Consider the following 20,675-nt stretch of genomic DNA (forward strand, 5'->3'; position numbering starts at 1 on the left):
TTTTTTTTAGAGAGATTTTCACTGTAGGGCGCGTGCGCTCGCCAGACAGACAGAGAGAGACATAGAGACAGAAAGCGAGAAATCACCCCCCAGGGGGGATGGTCACGCCGCAATCCCTTCTCCTCCATTCTCCTCTCGGGATCTTGGGCACGCACGCACATGCGCCCGGCATGAGTTTTAAGCCACCAGGTCCAGGACACGAACCGTGGTCGACTACGTGGGAGTCCAGCGACATAGCCATTACGCTAACTGCTGGTTCCCAAGACTTTATACCCTTTTGTATAGTTCTGCAATCAAGAGTTGAAAACAGGAGACCCGTTGTAAAGACTGTTATTAAAAACGTACGTCAACATACTGCATTACGCCGCGCATTCTCCTCTTATGCCGTGTCTGTCGCAGGACTGGCATTTCTCCCTGCACAGGGGTCAGCTGCGGTTGTCCAGAGCTGCCCGCGTGTGATGGGGACTTGCACACCTTGTTCCCACGTGCTTCTCTTCTTCCCTTAGTTAGCCCCTACCCAGCACGTCCTGGTGATGTTTACAGACTCAGCTCTGCAGTGCGAACATTCACTCAGAGGAAGCGTTCTCAGACTGTAGTGCAGACTAGTCGGGACATCTTGGTGTTTTTTCAGAGAGGGCGCAGATAGGGGTGAGAGTTATTCAGGAACTCCCTAGAGCTGGACGTGGAAACCGCCGAGGCCTGGGTGTGTGTCGTTCCCTGGGAGGTTGGCGGTGGCACTCAGCTGCTGGGTGCGTGTGGCCGGCGCACTCTCGCTCCCCTGGGCGCCCGCCGCTTGCTGCTTCACGCTTAGTCGCGGTCTGTGCTCCCTAGCGCAGGCTTCCCTCCAGGCTTGCTGCGGCGGCCTTATGCAAGTCTCAGTGCTCATAGAATCGAGTCTAAGCAAAGAGCAGAACGGAAGAAACCAGCATTGATGTGGGCTTCTGTGCAGGATGGCGCTCCCTCTCTGGCTGTCCTTAAGGACTGTCCTAAGTGGCTCTGTCCTGTCCCCCACAGGAGGACTCACCAACGGCAGTGGGCGGTACATCTCTGCCGCTCCGGGCGCCGAGGCCAAGTTCCGCAGTGCGAGCAGCGCCTCCAGCCTCTTCAGCCCCAGCAGCACCCTGTTCTCCTCCTCGCGGCTGCGGTATGGGATGTCCGATGTCATGCCCTCTGGCAGGAGCAGACTTTTGGAAGATTTTCGAAATAACCGGTACCCCAATTTACAGCTACGTGAGATCGCTGGACATATCATGGAGTTTTCCCAAGACCAGCATGGTTCCAGGTGAGGGCTGGGCTTGGCCTGTGCACCGTTACCCGAGCTCTTGATGCCTCCAACAGGTGTATGTTGACGTCAGCGGGCCCGGGCCTGGCCCTGGAGCACAGGGAGCCAGATCCCACATGTCCGACTGCAGTTCAAGTCCTGGCACCGGCACCTTGAAAAACCTGCAGGGTCTGTGTTTGGGTGGGCCCAGGGACCTCCTGGGATGGAAAACCAGGCTATAGCATGACCTTGCCCCACTGAGAGGTGCTGTGTGTGCACGCGTGCCTCTCTCTAGCCAGCACATGCACCCTCTGGCATTGGAAAGCTAATCATCATAAGTTGCGATAAGATAACCTCAGTAAGCACACCTCTTGGTATGCTTCCAGTATTCATTTCAGAGCATGGGTATGAGGGTCCCTAACGGAGCCGGGGCTTGGAAAGTGCCTCCAGTCGCCTGGATCACATGCTTACAATAGCCCTTCTGTCTCTCTGGACCTGTAGCCTGGTATTTCTGGTTTGCAAGAATCTCTGAAAAGTCTACAGTTTATATGGAGCCAGACACACTATTTTAATCTAAATATCTGTAGAATGAATCTAGTGGGAAAAAAAGAGAGCCTACAATTTAAGAAACAGGAACTGGCTCAGGAGGTGGCATGGTGGTTAAGGTGCTGGATTCTCACATGGCCAACTGGGGTTCAAATCCTGGACCCAGTGGGTGTGCATGCATGCCCAAAATCCTGAGAGGAGAGTGGAGTAGAAGGGACTGTGGCGTGGCCATCTCCCTTGGGGATGATTTCTCACTTTCTGTCTCTCCGTCTCTCTGGCAAGTGCATGTGCCCTATGACCCAAACCTAAAAAGCAAAGAAAGAGACAGAAACTGTAACACAAAGGCATGAACACACTTCGCTACTTGAAGCATTACACAGGGTCTTGCTCTCAAAAAGCCTCTGTTAATACCTCAGCTTGGATCTCGGGTGCTTGAAAGAAGGACGCACTACCACTGTTGTTTGTGGTGCCCTGTGAGGTGCGAGTGTGCGCAGAAGTGAGAGGGGAAGTGTTACCGAGTTTGGCGTGGTGCCCTCCCTTCCTCTTCCGCTAGGGGGAGGCACAGTTAGATGACATCACCCATCCTCCTTCCTCGTTTCTCTCTCAGTTCCTTTCTTTCTGATGATGTCCAATGAAACAGCGTCTGAAAAACCTTCCTACTCTGTAAGTTCTGTCAGCTTGGTTCTGGGCAGGGATTTGTCAGTTTGGACCCTACATGCCAGATGCAGAGAAAATGTGGTTTTCCTGGTACAGTCCCCTGAACGAAAGTGAGGCAGAGCAGTCGGTGCTGCTCCAGATGGTAGCGAGCATGGCTTGGTGTGAGCACTAGCTAAGAGGAGAGTGTGAACCCTACGCTTGGGGTGCTTAGTCTGAGAGTGGTTGCGTGAGAAGGACCCTGGCAGAGAAGCTCACCTGTGCTGTGCCGTAGGCACACCCTGCTCCCCTCTGGCCTTGCCTACCGCCCTACACAGAAACACATGCTGAATGTTGGCCCTATTATAACGACATACGCTGAAACCTAAATATGTATTTAAGAGAGTTCATTATAAATAGAGCATGTGTGTGCACCAGAGTGAGAAGCCCCTCCAGCAAGGCCTCATCGTGCTGTGATCCCTGCCCCAGCCCTCCAGGTCATCAGGACCTCAGGCCAGTGTGCACACACCTGGCACGTTGTCAGGCAGCCAGCGGTCTGAACCTGCAGCTGGCGGTGGGACTTCTAGCACTACACTCAGTTTGCTACTGACCATGCCACCAGGCTGGAACCCAAATATGCTTTAAAAAATTATCTATTTATTATTATTATTATCGTCATTATTTTCATTTTGAGCAGAGGGACAGAGAGAGAGAGAAGAGAAAGTGAGAAAACAAGCCTCCTGCTCTGGGACTTGAACCGCAGTCAGTCATGTGGGGAGTTCAGTGCCTTAACTACCATGCTGCCTGCTGACCCCCCCTAAGTCTGCTTTTAAAAACATAGCTTTATTGCGGAGTCACTACATGCTATACATTTATTTTTACCTTTTTCAGAAATTCCTTTAAGTTTTTCACTTAAGTGGTTTATTTATTTATGTCTTTTTATGACTATAGAGCATATATGCGGGGGACGGTGTGTGTGTGTGAAAGCACTCCCTCTACAGTGGGGTGTGATTACACCGCAATCTCTTCTTCTCCATTTCTTTGTGCTATTGGGATGTGGGGCTTGCAGGTACGTGGGCTTAGTGTGTTTTTCGAGCCACCAGGACTAGAACGTGAGCCCCGCTTAGCCATGTGGGATTGAGCTCCGTCAACCAGTGCACTATGGGGCCAGCCCCAAGTGGGTTATTTAGTTAAATAATGCTTAATTTCCTGTGTGTGTCTGTGCAAGTGCCCACTGATGCGCAGTTCGAGGACTGGCACGTGGCCTGAGTCGAGTTTCTGTGGCCCCCTCCGACTGCCTGTTCTTATATTTCCTTCAGATTCATTCAGCTGAAACTGGAGCGAGCCACGGCCGCTGAGCGCCAGCTCGTCTTCAGTGAGATCCTGCAGGCTGCTTACCAGCTCATGGTGGATGTGTTTGGGAACTACGTCATCCAGAAGTTCTTTGAGGTGAGCCTTTGCCCCTGTCCTGGCCCTGTAGATTCTCCAGGACATCTTGGTTTTCATGAGCTTTTTTTCCCCCCCAGAGTTTTTTTTTCCATAAGGCACATGTGCTTTCCGGAGAGAGAGAGAGAGAGAGAGAGTGAGAGGGAAAGTGAGAAACTACCTCCCAGGGGGATGGCCATTCCACAGTCCCTTCTCCTTTCTCCTCCTGGGATCTTGGGCACACACGCATACACACCTGGTGTGATTTTCGAGCCACTGGGGCTGGGACTTGAACTGCGGCCATGTGAGAGTCCAGCGTTTATCTTTCCAACCTTCCCCTTGAAGATTGATCTTTGATGCCGAACTCTCCTTTTCTGGCTAAGACGACCATCTGAACATAACTACCGTGGTTTGATTTAGAACGCCTTTGCACTGCCATTTGGTCACAGGTGCACAGACACAGAGACCTTGAGCTCTGGGGCAGATGGAGCTTGGGGCGACAGGACCTCTGCTGGATTATAGCCGTGTGATTTAGGGTAGGCTAGGAATGTCCCTGGAAAATGTCTGTGTGTGGAAAATGCGGGGTCGGAAATGTCGATCCTTCCTAAAGCCTCCCAGCCTCAAGATCGTGCTACTCAAATGAAAACAGAGTCCTGGCTCTCTGAGCACCTCCCTCTCCCTCCCTCCTGGTCCACGTGTGCAGAGCTCACATGTCATGTAGGCAGGGGGACCTCCCAACCTGTGGCTCGGACATTCAAGTTATGATATGCCCCCCCACATTGTTCAGAGCCTAAACTCGCCCGTGGGTGTACGTCATGTCAGAGCCGATGTAAACACCCTGGAATCTTGGAGAGCAGCTTCCTGTCGAAGGACTAGTGAGTTAATGGCAGTTTTGAGGAATTGACGTTTGTTTACCAGTTGCTCATAGTAGAGCCACTACTGTCAGATGTTGAGGAGATTCTCTCACATTGCGAAGCCTCTTCATGTTCCAAGCTGAGAAATCCTGGCGGGAAGCGCCTAGGCTCTCACACAGGAGGGTTTGCTAAACGTGGGCGGCTGGGCCCCAGCAGGCTGTTCCCATGGTTGAGGCCCAGTGATGGCGCTCTGCCCTGCCCTGAGAACTCACCACTGTGTCCAGTTTGGCAGCCTCGAGCAGCAGCTGGCCCTGGCAGAACGGATTCGAGGCCACGTCCTCTCCTTGGCTCTACAGATGTACGGCTGCCGTGTTATCCAGAAAGCACTTGAATTTATTCCCTCAGACCAGCAGGTAATTGTAAGTTTCCCCTTTAACTCTTCTCTTGGTGTTCGGTGTTTCCATGGTGCATCTAGTGAACCCTGTAATGCTTTCAGTGTTCAGTGTGTTTAAAGTTCAGTGTGGTGTTTGTGGCTGTCCTGTGCATGGCGTGTGTGAACTGTACAGGTGCTTTTGGAAAAGTGTCTTTGGTTAAAGCCAGGTTTCCTACCCACTCCCCTCCAACCAGAACTTAGCTTAAGTATATGGGATTTAGAAGGAGGTTTTTGGCTTCCCATGACTCGAAGGAGGTAAAATGCTAAAACGTCATTTTCCTAAGCTGAACTGAACATCCCAACAAACAAAACCTTCATTCCGTCCACCTTCGCGTTCTCCCTCTCGTTCATCTGCTCCACCAACACGTACTGACTCGACCCCTCTGGGTCCAGGCGCAGTGCAGTGCAGGGCCTGGCAGTTGACCTGAAGCCCGCTCTGTGCCAGGCGCCAGCAGCGCAGAGGTGGCTCGGGCCTGATCTCTGCCCGCAGAGCGCCGTCTGGTGGGGAAGCACCGTGGACGGCAGGTGTGAGCACGTGAGGGGCCCCTCACCCTGCCCGGAGTGGCTGAGAAAGGTTTACAGAAGGCAAGCCTGATGAGGAGTCAGCTGGGAGAAGCGGGGCAGAGACCTGGACAGCCAGGTGCTGTGAGGGGGAGCACACAGCAGTCCCCTGCAGGAGCCCCACAGCTTGGAGCAGTCAGGGAGCGGGTCCAGCCAGCAGCGCACAGGCCACAGCGCCCGGAGACAGAGCAGGGCACAGCAGGGTTTGCTGTCGCTGTGTCCGTGCCAGGAGTGCCGTGGGCCTCGGGGTGCTCCGGAGGCGAACCATCAGCCTTTGGGCTCCGAGCCCAGGCGCCCCTGTGAATCGAGGAGCAGACCGCGCCAAAGCACTGCATCGCTGTTGGCGGTGGCGGCCACCGCTGTGGCAGCCCAGTGTCCTCAAGTTGTGGGCTGACCCGATGGCACGCTGAAGTGCTGGGGAAGGCCAGGGGGACATTGGGGAGGGCAGCACGTTCGGGTTCCTGTGCTCAGGAGGAGGGGCACAACATTGGCCAGGAAGCGTCTGTATTTGGAAGTGTGCGCGAGGCCATTAGTTACATCTCATGGTTGGCTCATGACCAATTTTAGTTTCTCCTTGTGTTTTTATGAATAGTGAAATCTTTCCTCTTCTGTGTCATTTGACAGTCGAATTTTCTTTCTTGTTCTTGAGCATAATGCCCACTTTGTTGAAAGAAAGCAGAAGTGTGATAGTGTCTACTGTACTTTCCCGTCTCAGCCATAGCCTATAAACATGGCAAGTGGAACCAGCAGTTGGTGTAATGGCTCTGTTGCTGGACTCCCACGTAGTTGACCGTGGTTCGAGTCCTGGACCTGGTGGCTTAAACTCACGCCGGGCATGTGTGCGTGCATGCCCAAGATCCCGAGAGGAGAATGGAGGAGAAGGGATTGCAGCGTGGCCATCTCTCCTGGGGGGTGATTTCTCGCTTTCTGTCTCTCTGTCTCTCTCTCTCTGGTGAGCGCACGTGCCCTATAGCAAACACCTCTCGAAAAAAGAAATGGCCCGTCATTGATTCTTGTTTCCAGCTGTCCACACTGCACTGCTTTGCGTTCTCTAATCGGTGCTTGCGTTCTGGTAGTGGCTGTCCTCCCGGACCTCCCTCCCAGCCTGGTGTTTCATGTCTCGCCGTACCTCCTCCTGTTTTGTCCGTGCTGTCTTGCTTGGGGTCTGAGCACACGTGCCCCACAGTCCTTTACTGTGTTCTGGGTGCACGTTTATGGTTTGAGGTGAGGTAACTCACCTTTGATGGAAGTGTTCCCTATTTTGGATTAAGAAGCTACCCAGCGAGGCCATCTCCTCTTCATTCCTGTTGTTCTGTTTCCACCTAAGTATCTTTTTCTGATGTGTGATGATAAGAAAGATAAATCTTGGGACCACTAGTTGGTGTAATGGCTATGTCGCTGGACTCCTGCATAGTCGACTGTGGTTCAAAGCTTGCACCTGGAGGCTTAAACTCAGGCCAGGCGCTTGTGCATGCCCAAGATCCTGAGAAGAGAAGGGATTGCGGTGTGGCCATACCCCCTGGGGGGTGATTTCTTGCTTTCTGTCTCTCTCTGTCTTTCTGGCGAGCACACGTGCCCTATAGAAAAACCTTTCCAAATTAGTAGCTAGCTTGCTAGATAGGAAAGATCGATAAATCTTGGAGCACTCTCGAAGAGCCCCCTGGGGCTGTGCCTCCACGGCTGGCCCCTCTCCGTAGCAGTGCTCCATGCACAGGCTCGTGAGGCAGATTCAGTGAGTTAGAGCATATGTATGTGAATTGTATGTGAAGTTTTTAACACGGTGTAGTTGATACATGGTCCTTTGAATTGGAAGATATCAGTTAAACCGCCAGGAGCTGTTTTCGAGAGTTAAGATCTTTTCGGGTACTGTGCCATCGGTTCTTGGTAGAGGAAGGTCACTGTGAGTTGGCTGCCACCCGGGACTCCAGTTCCCCTGTTGTCACTGTGTCCGTGTCACAGTTGGGCTGCCCCACGTGTGCCGTCACAGATGGCTCGTTTAGCACTCGCTGCCTGGTCAGAAGGCTGCTGCCCCGGTGTCCACCCGTGGTGACTGTGGTGGTGCTCTCTTCCTGCATCTCCAATAGAGTGAGATGGTCCGGGAACTGGACGGCCACGTTCTGAAGTGTGTGAAGGACCAGAACGGCAATCACGTGGTCCAGAAGTGCATCGAGTGCGTGCAGCCACAGTCTCTGCAGTTCATCATCGATGCGTTTAAAGGGCAGGTGAGTGACTGAGGGAAAGCGGGCAGCCGGTGGGCGGGTGTTCTCACCATGTGCAGGAGCGGGGTAGGGCTCCTGGAGTGTGCCCCTTGTGCTCTGCGTGCCCGTGTGCTCTGCGCTTTGCACTCTGCCGCGGGGAGCGGCTCTGCACAGTGGCGCCCACACCCCTCTCCTGCCCAGTCTCTGTCCTGGGTGCCGTGGCCTTATCACCACCATTAGTGCAGGCCCCTCGTCTTGGCCGGTGCTCTGGGACTGGCCCGACAGTCCCCTAGAGGGTTTGACACGTTACTGTCAGCGAGCAGCTTGCAGATGGGAGTTTTGGGGATCTGAGGAGGTGGTTTCTCACATTTCCGCAGCTGTAGACGTCACTTCCTCTGCACCTCAGTCCACCGCCCAGGGTGCCACTGCTGCTGCCAGGACACCTGGCAGCACTTGCCGCACTGCTGTGCTCTGCACCCTCCCCAGAAGGCAGGGCCAGAGAGCTCAGCTAGCTTCCCTGCTGTGAAGGCCAGAGAGATGGGGAGATGGGTCTGTTAGCAGGTTTGGATGACTATCCCAGTGACAGAGAGCAAGCCAAGTGTAAAAGCCGAAGCTCCTGCTTAGGGTTAGGGCTAGTGCTTGCTCGTGTGTCAGTGTGCCCTGGTACTTTAAAGCTTCTGTTGCTTCTTAAAATTGAAGTCATGCATTGCCAGCCGAACATATACCTCCAAAAAGAGAGAAAAAAAACTAGTGCAGGGATCAGCAGTTAGCGTCTCTGGTACGTCGCTGAATTCCCATGTAGTTGACCGCGCTTTGAGTCCCAGACCCGGTGGCTTAAACTCATGCCTGGCGCGTGTGCGTGCGTGCCCAAGATCCCGAGATGAGAATGGAGGAGAAGGGATTGCGGCGTGGCCATCCCCCCAGGGGTGATTTCTTGCTTTCTGTCTGTCTCTGTCTTTCTGGTGAGCGCACGTACCCTATAGCAAAAACCTCTCCAAAAGAACAAAAACAAAAGCAAAAACAAAACCTATTATAGTAATGATTAAAGGTGCACAAATTAATGTAATATTCTTTGTTGATAATGATGAATATGTTTATATCCTCGGTTATCACACATTGTTTGCATGCTTTGGAAAAGTATACTGTACTCCACAGATATGTACAGTATTTTAATGTAAATCAGAAGTTACAATACAAGGTAATACATTTTATAAAGAAATTCAAGTCCTGGGCCAGCAGGTGGCATGATGGTTCGGGTTCTGGACTCTCACATGGATGACCATGGTTTGAATCCTGGATCTGGCAGCTTGATGTGCGTATGTTCCTAAAATGCCAAGAGGAGTCTAGAGAAGGGATTTTGGCATGACCATCCCCTCTGGGCATGATTTCTCACTTTCCTTCCTGCTCTGTCTCTCTGCTAAGTGCACCCACCCTGTGGCAAAACCCTAAAAAGAAAAAAAATAACAGTCATGCCATGTACAGAGCTAATCTCACAGGCCATGTGTGAGTTTATCTTTAAAATAGCAAGGTGCTGCTTACTCATACATTTCGGGGTGCAGATGCATGCTGGCTTGAACTGCATTCAATGGCAGTGTCATGTGAGGCGGCCTCTCATTCCTCTGTTGACCTGCATGTCAGCAGTCTGTTCTTAGCCCAGTGTCCAAGCAGAGCTGCTACTTTACAAAAAGTTTTAGTTATGTATTTTTTCCTCGTGCTTGAGAGGAGGACAGAGATGCCACCCTAACAGGGTCCGACGCCCATCTCCTCCCCAGGATCCCTGGCGCACGCAGGCCTGGCACGCTCAGGTCTTGGTGCAGACCTGGCACCTTCCCTCCTGGCCATGGCAGAGAACGTTAAGCTTCGCTGCCGTATGGTTGCCCAGCCCGTTACTCTCTGTTACCTTGGTTTTTCCAGAAGTGCTCGGAATTGGCTTTCACGTTTCATTTCTTTTGCCAAGAGCCAGCACTCCCGTACCCTCCTGGAGTGGGTGGGGGCGGAGAGCAGAACCACCGTCTCCTGTTGGCGGTACGAAACTCATCTTTTTGTTTTTTAGAAAAGGGGGACAATGTGAGAGACCAAGTAGACCCAGGTGCAGCGTGTGCATTGCTAAGCCTAGATCGGAGTGGGACTTAGGTTTGCGGCTTTCCCACCGTGGTCAGTTCAGTAGAGCGCAGCCAGAAACCGGAAAGGTAGGCCTGCTTACTTTAAAATTAACTAAGTCTTGGGGCCAGCCGATGGCATGGCGGTTAAGGCAGCTAGAGCCCCTGTGGACCAACTACGCAGTTCGAGCCCCAGACCTAGCAGTGTGAAAAACATGCCAGGTGCATGTGTGTGCTTGCCCAAAACCCTGAGAGGAAAGTGGAGAAGGGATCGAGGTGCGGCCACCCACTTGGGGGGGGGGGCCTTCCTCTTTCTGCTCTCTTGTCTCAGGTGTACATGCTCTATAGCAAATTAAAGAAAAAAAGATCTTGGGGACCAGAAGTTGTTGTAATGGCTGTCGCTGGACTCCCATGTAGTCGCCCGCTGTTCGAGTCCCAGACCCGGCGGCTTAAACTCACCCGGGCGCGTGTGTGTGTGTGTGCCTAAGATCCCAAGAGGAGAATGAAGGAGAAGGGATTGCAGTGTGGCCATCCCCCCTGGTGGGTGATTTCTCCCTTTCTGTCTCTGTCTTTCTGGTGAGCGCACGTGCCCTATAGCAAGAATCTCCCCCCTCCAAAAAAAAAAAATCTTTCTTAAAGCTAGATTAAAAAAAGAAAACAACTAAGATCTTATATTTATCAAAATATACAACAAAAAAATCTAGAATAATGAAGCCACTAAATAGGGAATCTTTTCAAGATGAAAAAAGAGTTGATGGCCTGGCCAAGCTGAAGTCACGCATGCTGGCTCATGGTGCCACCTGACAAGCTGAGGCCAAAGGAGAGAGAGGGTTTCAATCCTGAGCTGTGCCAAAAGCTGGGTGTGGTGGCGTGTGCCACAGGTCAATGGACTACAGTGAAGGCATTGAGGATTTGAGCCCAGCTTTCCCAGCCACTTGGGGTGCTGAGGCAGGAAGATCACGACACAGTGGGGGTGTGTGTGTGTGTGTGTGAGTGTATGAGTGTGTGTGTTTGTGAGTGTATGAGTGTGTGTGTGTGTAAGAGTTGGCAACCAGAATTGATGCAGACCCTCTGGGGTGCACTTGGGCATGGCACATAGCACCGTGCAAGGCTGGCAGTGGGAAGGCTGCAGTCTGTCCACAGTGTTCCTCGAGTGTGCTGGGCGCTCACATGCATGGTCCCTGCTGGCTGATGCCGGGGTGCGTCCTGGTATCCAGACGCTGTCGGGGTTGCCATGTCTCTCCCTCACTCTTTCATGGCAAAGAAATGAACTTAAAAAACATGGGCACTGGGCACGAATCTGCATGCCACAGAAAAAATATGGTCATCAGTAGCCATATGAGGAACTTTAGTTTTGTGCGCAGGGCACATACACTCGCTGGAGACAGATAGAGAGGAAATGAGGAAGCGTCCCCCCGGGTTGGCCATGCCACGGTCCCTTTCCCATTCTTTCTTGGTATTTTGGGCACACATGCACCTGTGCCCGGTTGTCTTTTCAGGCCACCATGTCTGAGATTCCAACTTCATTAGTTGGCCTTGTGGGGTTGAGTGCCTTAACCATACCACCTGCTGATCCCCAGAGAAGTCCTGGTTAGCTCGGAGTGTATGCACATCTCTGCATTCCTAAACTAGTTTAGAAAGACGTGTACTACACAGCATGCATACACAGCTCTTACTATTTGTAGAGAGAACCCACGTGCAGTGGAGTTGACTTACGATCAGGGTGATGCAGCTCTGAAGTGGGCCCTGTTCCTCCTGGACTCTCTGTCTGTGTCTGTCTGCCCTAGGTGTTTGCCTTGTCCACACACCCCTACGGCTGCAGAGTGATTCAGAGGATCCTGGAGCATTGTCTTCCTGACCAGACACTCCCGATTCTGGAGGAGCTCCACCAGCACACGGAGCAGCTCGTGCAGGTAGTGCAGTGGCCGGGGAGCAAACGTGGGGCTCGTGCAGGCCCGGGCTTTGTGTGTGCTGTCAGCACAGGGCTCTGTTCTGGGACGGGTCACTGTGTTGGAGGTGCCCAGTGACATTCGCTGGGCATGTTTTCACTTACAGCAGCCTGGCTTGTATTATGTGAATATGGGCAATGAGCAGGGTCCTGGCCTAGGAGTCAGGTGACCCGGCCTTCAAACTCCATTGGCCATTTAATCCCTCTCTGTCTGGCGGCGCTGCACTGGAGTGAGCACGCTCTGCGGTGTCCCCTTTCCTGTGTGGCTGCAGCTTGGGCGGTCAGTGCTCACCGAGACCATAGCTTCAACTCTGGAAGAGCTACAGAAAGATCTAGAAGAAGTAAAGGCACTACTGGAAAAGGCCACTAGGAAGAGTACGTGATGCCCTTACAGCTGAAATACCCAAAACTGAGACGGAAATCGAGAAGATGCCCCAGAAATCGCAGGAAAACCAGAACTTCTTGACAGTGAACAGCCAGCTGCCGTGGTTTTGCCATTACAACAGGATACACAGTGAAATCAGTCATTATGGATGGGTCAGTCTGATCAGTTTGTGAAAACCGACATGGCCTTAACTGGAGTTCATCAGGTCCCTGCTGAGAACATGCAGGTGCATTTCACAGAGAGGTCCTTTGATCTTTTGGTACAGAACCAAAATGGCAAGAGTCACTCCATGATGGTGAACAATCCTGAAACCCATCTCTGTGGAAGGCAGTTCGAAAAAAGTGAAGATGACGTAGTTCTCATATTATGTAGAAAGAAAGCAGAAAGCGCACGATGGGACTACTGACCCAGGCTGAAAAAGAGTGCAAAGAGAGAGAGAAGCCTTCCTACGACACTGACACAGATCTTGGTGAGGGACTGATGACGTTCTAAAGAAAATTTATGAAGATGGAGATGATGATAGGGAGCAAACCAGTAATAAAGCCTGGGTGGAATCGAGAGAGAAGCAAGCCAAAGGAGAACCAGAATTCTTCTTTTTCTTTTTTGATTACTAATTGTGTATTGAAAGCAGTTAAGAGGTTCCATGACACCAAATAAACCAGTTCTGAGGTTTTCCCCAAGATAAATTTAACAGCTCCAACTTCTTCAGTGTTTTATAATACAAAAAAAAAAAAAAAAAAAAAAAAGTAGAGGTTGTCTTTTTCGATGGCAAATCGGACCCTTGCAGGCTGGGGGAGAGAAAGCTACTTCACACATGGAGAGGGGGTGCTCCAGAGGGGCTTGGTTCTAGAATGGACCGACCCTCCCGGCTTGCACATACTCCTGCTGGTGAGACCCCATCTATCCCGCCAACGTCTGAGCAAGCGTGCAGGTGAGTGCTGGGGACCGCAGGGGCTCCCGTTCTGGCCACACGCTGACCAAGGGAAAGGCCAGGCCCTGTGTCCCCTGAGATGGCCGTGGCTGGCCGCATAGACCCCTCCTATAGGGCCATGGGGCCTAGCCTGGGGAGAGAAGAGTCAGGATGCTGTGGCCTCCCAGCCTGTCCCCTAGATGACTGCGTGAGCACAAGTACAAGCATAATGCTATAGAGTACACGGTGGCCCAAAGACAAGCGAGTCACAGGGATCTCTATCGTGACCGTGCAGAATTGATCGCAGTTTTGTCACTGTCTCTCATGTTCCCAAAGGGGAACAGATGATCTGATGGACTAGTTTTCAGGCCGTTACTGCAAAACCTACACTAGGTATAGTCTCCCTTCTGTGTGTTCAAGTGTTCTCCTTATCTTGTATTTTTAACTATTTTGAACAATGCACCGAGTTTGGGTTAAAAACCAACCACTGAAACGGATCTCAGCACAAATCTAAAGCCAGGAGGTGCTTCTGGCTCTAACACAAAGGCTCCTGGAGGCCAGGAGCCCATGTGCCCACATCCCTTCTCAGCACTAAACAGGGAGCTGATTTTTCTTTTTACAATAGAAAAAGCTGAGTAATATTGCATAAACTTCTGGTTCTGCAGCTGATTGGACAGCCAATCCAGTCCCCACTGGTGGCGCAGGGGGCCTGAATGTACCAGTTCCTGTGGCGCAGAGAGTGCAGCCCCAGCTTGTCTGTGATTTTGGCCGCACTCATGGCATTAGGAAGGTCTTGCTTATTGGCAAACACAAGGAGGACAGCATCCTCATGAGCTCCTCGCGGGCCTCCTTCACACGCTCTCTGTCATTGCTGTCCACCACAACGATCAAGCCTTGTGTATTCTGGAAATAGTGGCGCCGCAGAGGCCGGATCTTGTCCTGGCCACCCACGTCCCACACAGTGAAGCTGATGTTCTTATCCTCTACAGTCTCCACATTGAGACCTGGGGTGGGAATGGTAGCCACAATCTCACCCAGCTTCAGTTTGTGCAGAATCGTCGTCTCCCCTGTCGCATCCAGGCCGACCATGAGGATGCACATTTCTTTTTTGCCACAAAGGCCCTTGAAGAGGTTTGCAAAGATATTCCCCGAGCTTGTAGATGGGTGGAAGCGGCACTGGCCAGAGAAACCTCGGCAGCTGCTGCTTCGAGCCGGGCGGTGGTTTCGCTCCCACCAGATGGCGGCCAGGAGAACCAGAATTCTGAGACTTAAAGTCCTTTCAGGAACTGTGATGTGGGAATTCTGGTGCTTTCAATAAGGAAATGTCGGTGAGCAGCACATAGAAACTGACAGATAGCTGCTTACACGGCCCTCTCTGTAAAGACAGCGGATCCTCCATGCACGGCCCTCTCTGTAAAGACAGCGGATCCTCCATGCACGGCCCTCTCTGTAAAGACAGCGGATCCTCCATGCACGGCCCTCTCTGTAAAGACAGCGGATCCTCCATGCACGGCCCTCTCTGTAAAGACAGCGGATCCTCCATGCACGGCCCTCTCTGTAAAGACAGCGGATCCTCCATGCACGGCCCTCTCTGTAAAGACAGCGGATCCTCCATGCCCTCCTGGAGGGTTTATTAAAGTATGCTTATTAAACACTTCCTCCAAAGATGGTTTCATTAGCATCCTGACCATTTTGTTCAAAAAAAGGATTATATTGCATCATTTGAAATAATGAAAATGCTATGTATTTTTGTTCAGCTAAGAGAGTGACATCAATTCTAGTGTAAGAACAAGAAAGTATAACACTTGAATTTTTGCATAAAATAGAAGTTTGTCCTTGTCCTTGGAAATTGATTTCTTACTACCAGCTGCAACGCATTCACAAGTACCAGTAATTCAGTTATAGATGATCCTGTGTATTTAAATATATTTGTTTATGCACCTATAGAACTGAAACTAAATAGAAACTTGACAAGAATAGATAAACATTTTTGTATATACCAGTTAGAAGGTTTTGCTATGGGACAGAGGGCTTATAAAAGTAATAACCATAAAGCTAAAGTAATGAAATCCATCCATGCCTATATTCAATAAAGTTAGACTTTTTAATTTAAAAAAATTCCCTCTCTGTCCAAGTTTATCATTATCAAGGGAACTAATAGATTAATTTCTTATTCTTTTTCTTTTTTTCTTTTTAAAAAATTTGTCAGAAGGCACATGCACTCGCCAGAGAGAATGTAAAAAAGCGGCACCCCACCCTTGCCCTGCCCCAACACCACCCCAAAGAGTGGTCACATTGCAGTCCCTTTTCTCCCTCTCTCTCCTTTCAGGATGTTGGGCATGCATGCACACACACCTGGTGTGTTTCTAAAGCTGCCTGGTCCAGGACTCAGATCCCATGATCAGCTATGTGGGATCCAGCTGCCTTAACCAGCATGCCGTGAGCTGGCCCTTCTGTCTGGCCTTAATACTTTCCTTGCTAAACTACCACTGATTAATTGGGTATGCTTGTTTTGTTGGACACAGATGTTTCTAGCTTTTCTTTGAATTAGGGTCAGTGAGCCTTTTGTGTTATTTCTATTTGAGAAAAATAACTATTCCTATAACCCTCCCTTCCACCTTTTTAAAAAATGAATTTCGTCCTACTGTTTTCTTAAACTTGTTTTCTTCGTTCATGATTGAGCTTATACATGTGTACATGAGAGTGAGAGAGGGGAAGGAGAGCGCCCTCTGCAGGATATGGTCCTGCCACAGCCCTTCCCCCAGTTCAGCAGCTTGTTGACTCGCGGGCGCCTGCTGGTGTGTTTCAGGATACCTTGCTGGGGATTTGAACTGGTCGTGACATGCAGTCCAGCTTCTCATGAGCAGTGCATTACCGTGGCACCACAGAGCCAGCCCTGTTTGTTTGTACTAAGTAATTTATGAAGAACTCAGTAAGAACTTTGGGCATGCATACATACATGTGTCTATGTACACACACACACACACACACACACACACACAGAGATGTATATATTACATTGTCTAGTAATATAGTGTTCCTGTTACTTTAATGATTAGGAAAACAACCTATACTCTTAAACAAGTTTTAGGTGTTCATTAGTACTCAGATAGGCCCTCGCATGCTGTGAGAACCATAAGGTAGGTGATACTCGGGAGCAAGGACTGAGGGGACCTGCAGAGCTGGGTTTTATATCACCTTAATTCCTGCCCCTCTCACACAGGATCAGTACGGAAATTACGTAATCCAGCACGTATTGGAGCATGGTCGTCCTGAGGATAAAAGCAAAATTGTAGCAGAAATCCGAGGCAATGTACTTGTATTGAGTCAGCACAAATTTGCAAGGTATGTATGTGTTTTGACTTATGGGAACTTTTTCCAAAACAGAAGATTAAGTAGTATTGCAGCTGTAGAGAGAATGAATTGTCATTCTTCTCATCTTTTTTTTTTTTAAAGTTGATTTAATATTTATTTTCTCGAAGTATATATAGTTTAACAAAATCTGCAATACTTTCTTCTCTGGTTTTATTTGTTTTAAAAAGTTTAATTTGTGACATCTTGCAACATTGCAGCATAGAAAACAAGAGAAAAGGGCCAACCCCCATAGCCAGATCCTACATGGTCAGTGGTGGTTTGAATACCAGTCTTGGCAGCTTGAAAAATGCTGGGTGCGTGTGTGCCCAGAATCCCAGTAGGATGGAGAAATGGAGAAGGGAGTGTGGATTGTGTCGTGACCACACCCCATGGGGGCTTTTGCTTCCTCTCCAGCCTGCTGTCTCTCTGTCCAGTGCTCGAGCCCTCTAGTGCTAAAAAGAAAAGAGAAAAAAATGAAAGTACCAGTATATCAGTGCCTGCCATGTCAGCGTCATCTTGTGGGACTTCCTCTTTGGGGGTCGGGGACATCTGCCAGTACTAGGGAAGCTGAGGTCCACCTCCTGGGTTTCTTCTGGGGATCACCCTCCTGCTCACTTTTTTGTTCAGAGTGTCTCTTACCCTTGGGTGCAGCATACGAATGAATCCCCTGAGAGCTTTGTGGCTCAGTGAGGGCCGAGTAGCTGCTGCGGGCCTGTCCCCCACTGGCCACACCTCCTGACCGTGGGCAGGATCGAGAACCAGAGGCAGCAGGAGTGTCTGGGAGCAGGTGGGTGCTAGGCAGGCAGTTGCTGGTACCAGGAAGGCAACCACACGGGCACAGTGTCTGCTTGCACTGGCTTTCAGTATTTGGGCACTTCTTGGTGGTGTCATGTTGGGTGGCTAAAACTAGGGTAGAAAATTCTCAGTGTTCTCAGAGGACAGAGTTTAGGGAGACCATGACAATGACGAATCCTAGAAAGGGAGAGACCTAAGGGTGGAGAAGCCTAATTGAAGATCCCCAGATATCTGGCTGACCCAGATTTGAAGCAGCCTAACCCAGGCTGGAGAGAGTGATCTGTGATTTCTGTTCTGCTGCCCACCTGCTGTGTGGGCAAGGCTACAGTTTCCCTGCAGCCAAGTTCATGACTCTGCAAATGGGAAAGAGCATTCTGGGGCTGGCTGGTGGTACAGTGGTTAGAGTGACTGGATCCCACATGGCTGACTGTGTGTTCAAGTCCTGGACCTGGAGGCTTGGAAAACATGCTGGGCACCTATGTCCAAAATCCCAAAAGGAAGATGGAGGAGAAGGGATTGTGGCGTGGACTCCCCTCCTCCCTTGGGGCGATGATTTCTCACTTTCTGTGTCTCTGTCTCCAGTGAGTGCACCTGTCCTCTAGCAAATAGAGAGAGTGAGAGTGAGTGCGTGTGTGTGTGTGCACGCGCGAGCGGTGTTAATGTCGAGGACGTTGTAGGTACCTGTCAGGTCTCATTTGCTCTCTCCAACTCCGTACACATGTCTGTTAGGAGAGACCTTCACAGACGAAACTGCCAGTCACGGCTAGCTTGGGGGCCTTTGACCAGCTCAGGGTGGGATCGCGGGGTGGCAGAAGACCACATGCTTGCTTTCCCAGAGGGTGAGTCCGTGCTCAGGGCAGGCTGAGCCCGCCCACGCACCACCAGAACGAGGGTGCTGCCTCTGGCCTGGCTGGCAGCCTGTCCTCCCCTTCCCGACCACTTGCAGGGAAGGAGGCTTGGCACAGCCTGCAGGCCTGAGAGTGCCGAGGCCCCGCGTGTTCGGATGGTGGGCCTTCATGCTCTCCGAGTAGCCTAGCAGTAGTCGCTCCCGTTTCTGTCAAGTGCATGGGCCATCTAGCCCTGAAGAAGAGAAGTGCCGGTGTGTCAGCCCGTGACTTCCGGGCGGCAGGCTTCCATGGCGCCCTCCGCCACCCTGCCTGTGGGTCGCACAGTTCTGGGCAGGAGGCGGGGAGGCGCCATCCTCTGTTGCTGTCAGAGGGAGACGCTCTTGTCTTCAGTAGACTTGGCCTTCTAGATCTTCCGCACATAAAGAAGAAGAAAGACTGGGGACAACAGGTGGCGTGGTGGTTGAGGCGCTGTTCACTCCCACATGGCTGACCACGGTTCGAGTCTTGGACCTGGTGGTTTGATTTCTCATTTTCCCACTCTCTCTCTGGTCAAATGAAAATGAATGAATGAATTAATAAAATATAAAATAATTCTTTACGAAAGAGAAGAGACTGAAGGAACGTCTGGAACAGGGCATATTTTGGTGGTGGTGACTGGGGCAGCCTGCTCACGAGGGCGGCCTGGGAGGAAGGCGGGCCGCAGCCCTGCCCGAGTCCTCCCTGGCTCAGGCTCCCAGGCACATCCTTTCTCAGCCTCTGAAGACAAGGGTAAGGTGAAAGGCACGGCCCCAGAAAGCATGTGTGTCCTTGGTGTGTAAGGGAGGCTGTTGAGCCACGCCCTTTAGCTGTAGGGCAGAGGGGCCCCACAGAGCAGGCACGGCCGGGCTCCAGACAGTGGTAAGTGGCCGTCGTTCAGAGCTACCCGCAGAGGGTGCGCTGCAGTAGCCACGTGTGGGTTCTGAAGTTCCTTCCTAGCAGGGGGCCTGTGACCCGCCTGCAGTTACCGTCCACCAGGGCTCCTCTGCCGGGACTGCGGATGCACATGATGTGCTGTGCTGACACCACAGCTTCGTCCACAGAAGTGGGCAGCAGAGGTGCTGCGCTCAGCGAGCAGCTGTCCACCAGCTCAGCCTCTGCAGCGCCGGGTGCTGAGACTGGCCCCTGCAGGCCGAACCCCGTGTGTTCCTCTGCAGAGGTGGCACGTTGTGAAGTGCTCGGGAGTGCGGACCTGAGGGCTCTTCTCGCTCCCCTCCCGAGGTCCTGGGGAGGCAGCGCCTGAGCACGCGCTCTAACCCAGCTTGTGTGCTTCTTCACCAAGTCCTTTTTTTTTTTTTTAATTTTAAAGAATTATTTATTTGGGGGCCAGCAGGTGGCGTGGTGGTTAAGGCACTGGACACTCCCTCTGGCCGACCACAGTTCGAGTCCCAGACCTGGTGGCTTGCTTTCTCACCCTCTCTCTCTCTCTCTCTCTCTCTCTCTCTCTGTGTGTGTGTGTGTGTGTGTCTCTCTCTGGTCAACTTAAAATAAATGAATGAATAAATAAAATAAATAATAATTAAAAAAAATAATTATTTATTCAATTTCATTTATTAATTATTCTTCTTCAGTTTGACCAGAGAGAGAGAGAAGGAGAGAGAGAAAGCAAGCTGCTAGGTTCAGGACTCACACCACGGCCAGCTATGTGGGAATCCAGGACCAAGTCTTAGACCCTCTGTTGGGGCCTGCCCTTCTGCTCGGGAGTATGGAGACATACAAGGAAGGTTTGTTCCAGGCCTTAGCTCAGCGGAGAGGGAAGAACTGGTAGATTCTGATTGGTGTGGAGATAATGCTCATTTCCCAGCTGGGCTGCCCGATTAGGCCTGCCAGCCACGTGGTAAGGTCTCCCTTCTGCAGGCCCATCACCCTCACCTGTTAGAGGGTCTGTCCTCTGCCGGGATGCCCAGTGGAAGCCAGCTGTGGCGAGGTGGGTCTTGGAGAGCTGAGCGGAAGGACATTAACTTCCCACACATGCTGCCTTCTCTTGCTGCTCATCCCGAGTCAGGGCGGAGGTGAGACAAGCAGAGCCCATGGGCCCTTCTCCTGAGACTTGTCCCTGACCCTCCTCATTACAGCAACGTCGTGGAGAAGTGTGTCACTCACGCCTCACGTACCGAGCGTGCCGTGCTCATCGACGAGGTGTGCACCATGAGCGACGGTCCACACAGTGCCTTATACACCATGATGAAGGACCAGTATGCCAACTACGTGGTCCAGAAGATGATTGATGTGGCGGAGCCGGGCCAGCGCAAGGTCGTCATGCACAAGGTGGGCAAGGTGGTCGTGCACAAGGGGGGTGGGGCCAGAGCGAGGACCGGGGACAGGGGCTCATTTCTGAAACCCCAGGCCCTCGTGGGTGTCTGCAGGAGTCTACTGTGGCCCCCGTCCC

General features: G+C 51.5%; 1 protein-coding gene and 1 pseudogene across 1 annotated transcript in view; one reads left to right on the plus strand and one right to left on the minus strand.

Annotated features, from left to right (window-relative positions):
* Nucleotides 1-20,675, plus strand: part of PUM1 (pumilio RNA binding family member 1) — a 151,749-nt gene that overhangs the window by 126,562 nt on the left and 4,512 nt on the right. The window contains 7 exon segments of the mRNA XM_027775558.1: nt 1,015-1,282; nt 3,760-3,889; nt 5,004-5,132; nt 7,798-7,935; nt 11,798-11,923; nt 16,477-16,598; nt 20,362-20,554. Coding sequence (XP_027631359.1) covers nt 1,015-1,282; nt 3,760-3,889; nt 5,004-5,132; nt 7,798-7,935; nt 11,798-11,923; nt 16,477-16,598; nt 20,362-20,554 — 1,106 coding nt within the window.
* LOC102479769 (ADP-ribosylation factor 1 pseudogene) lies at nt 13,727-14,564 on the minus strand (annotated as a pseudogene).

The sequence above is a fragment of the Tupaia chinensis genome, unplaced genomic scaffold (assembly GCF_000334495.1).
Source record: "Tupaia chinensis unplaced genomic scaffold, TupChi_1.0 Scaffold000573_1, whole genome shotgun sequence".
NCBI classification, from domain to species: domain Eukaryota; kingdom Metazoa; phylum Chordata; class Mammalia; order Scandentia; family Tupaiidae; genus Tupaia; species Tupaia belangeri.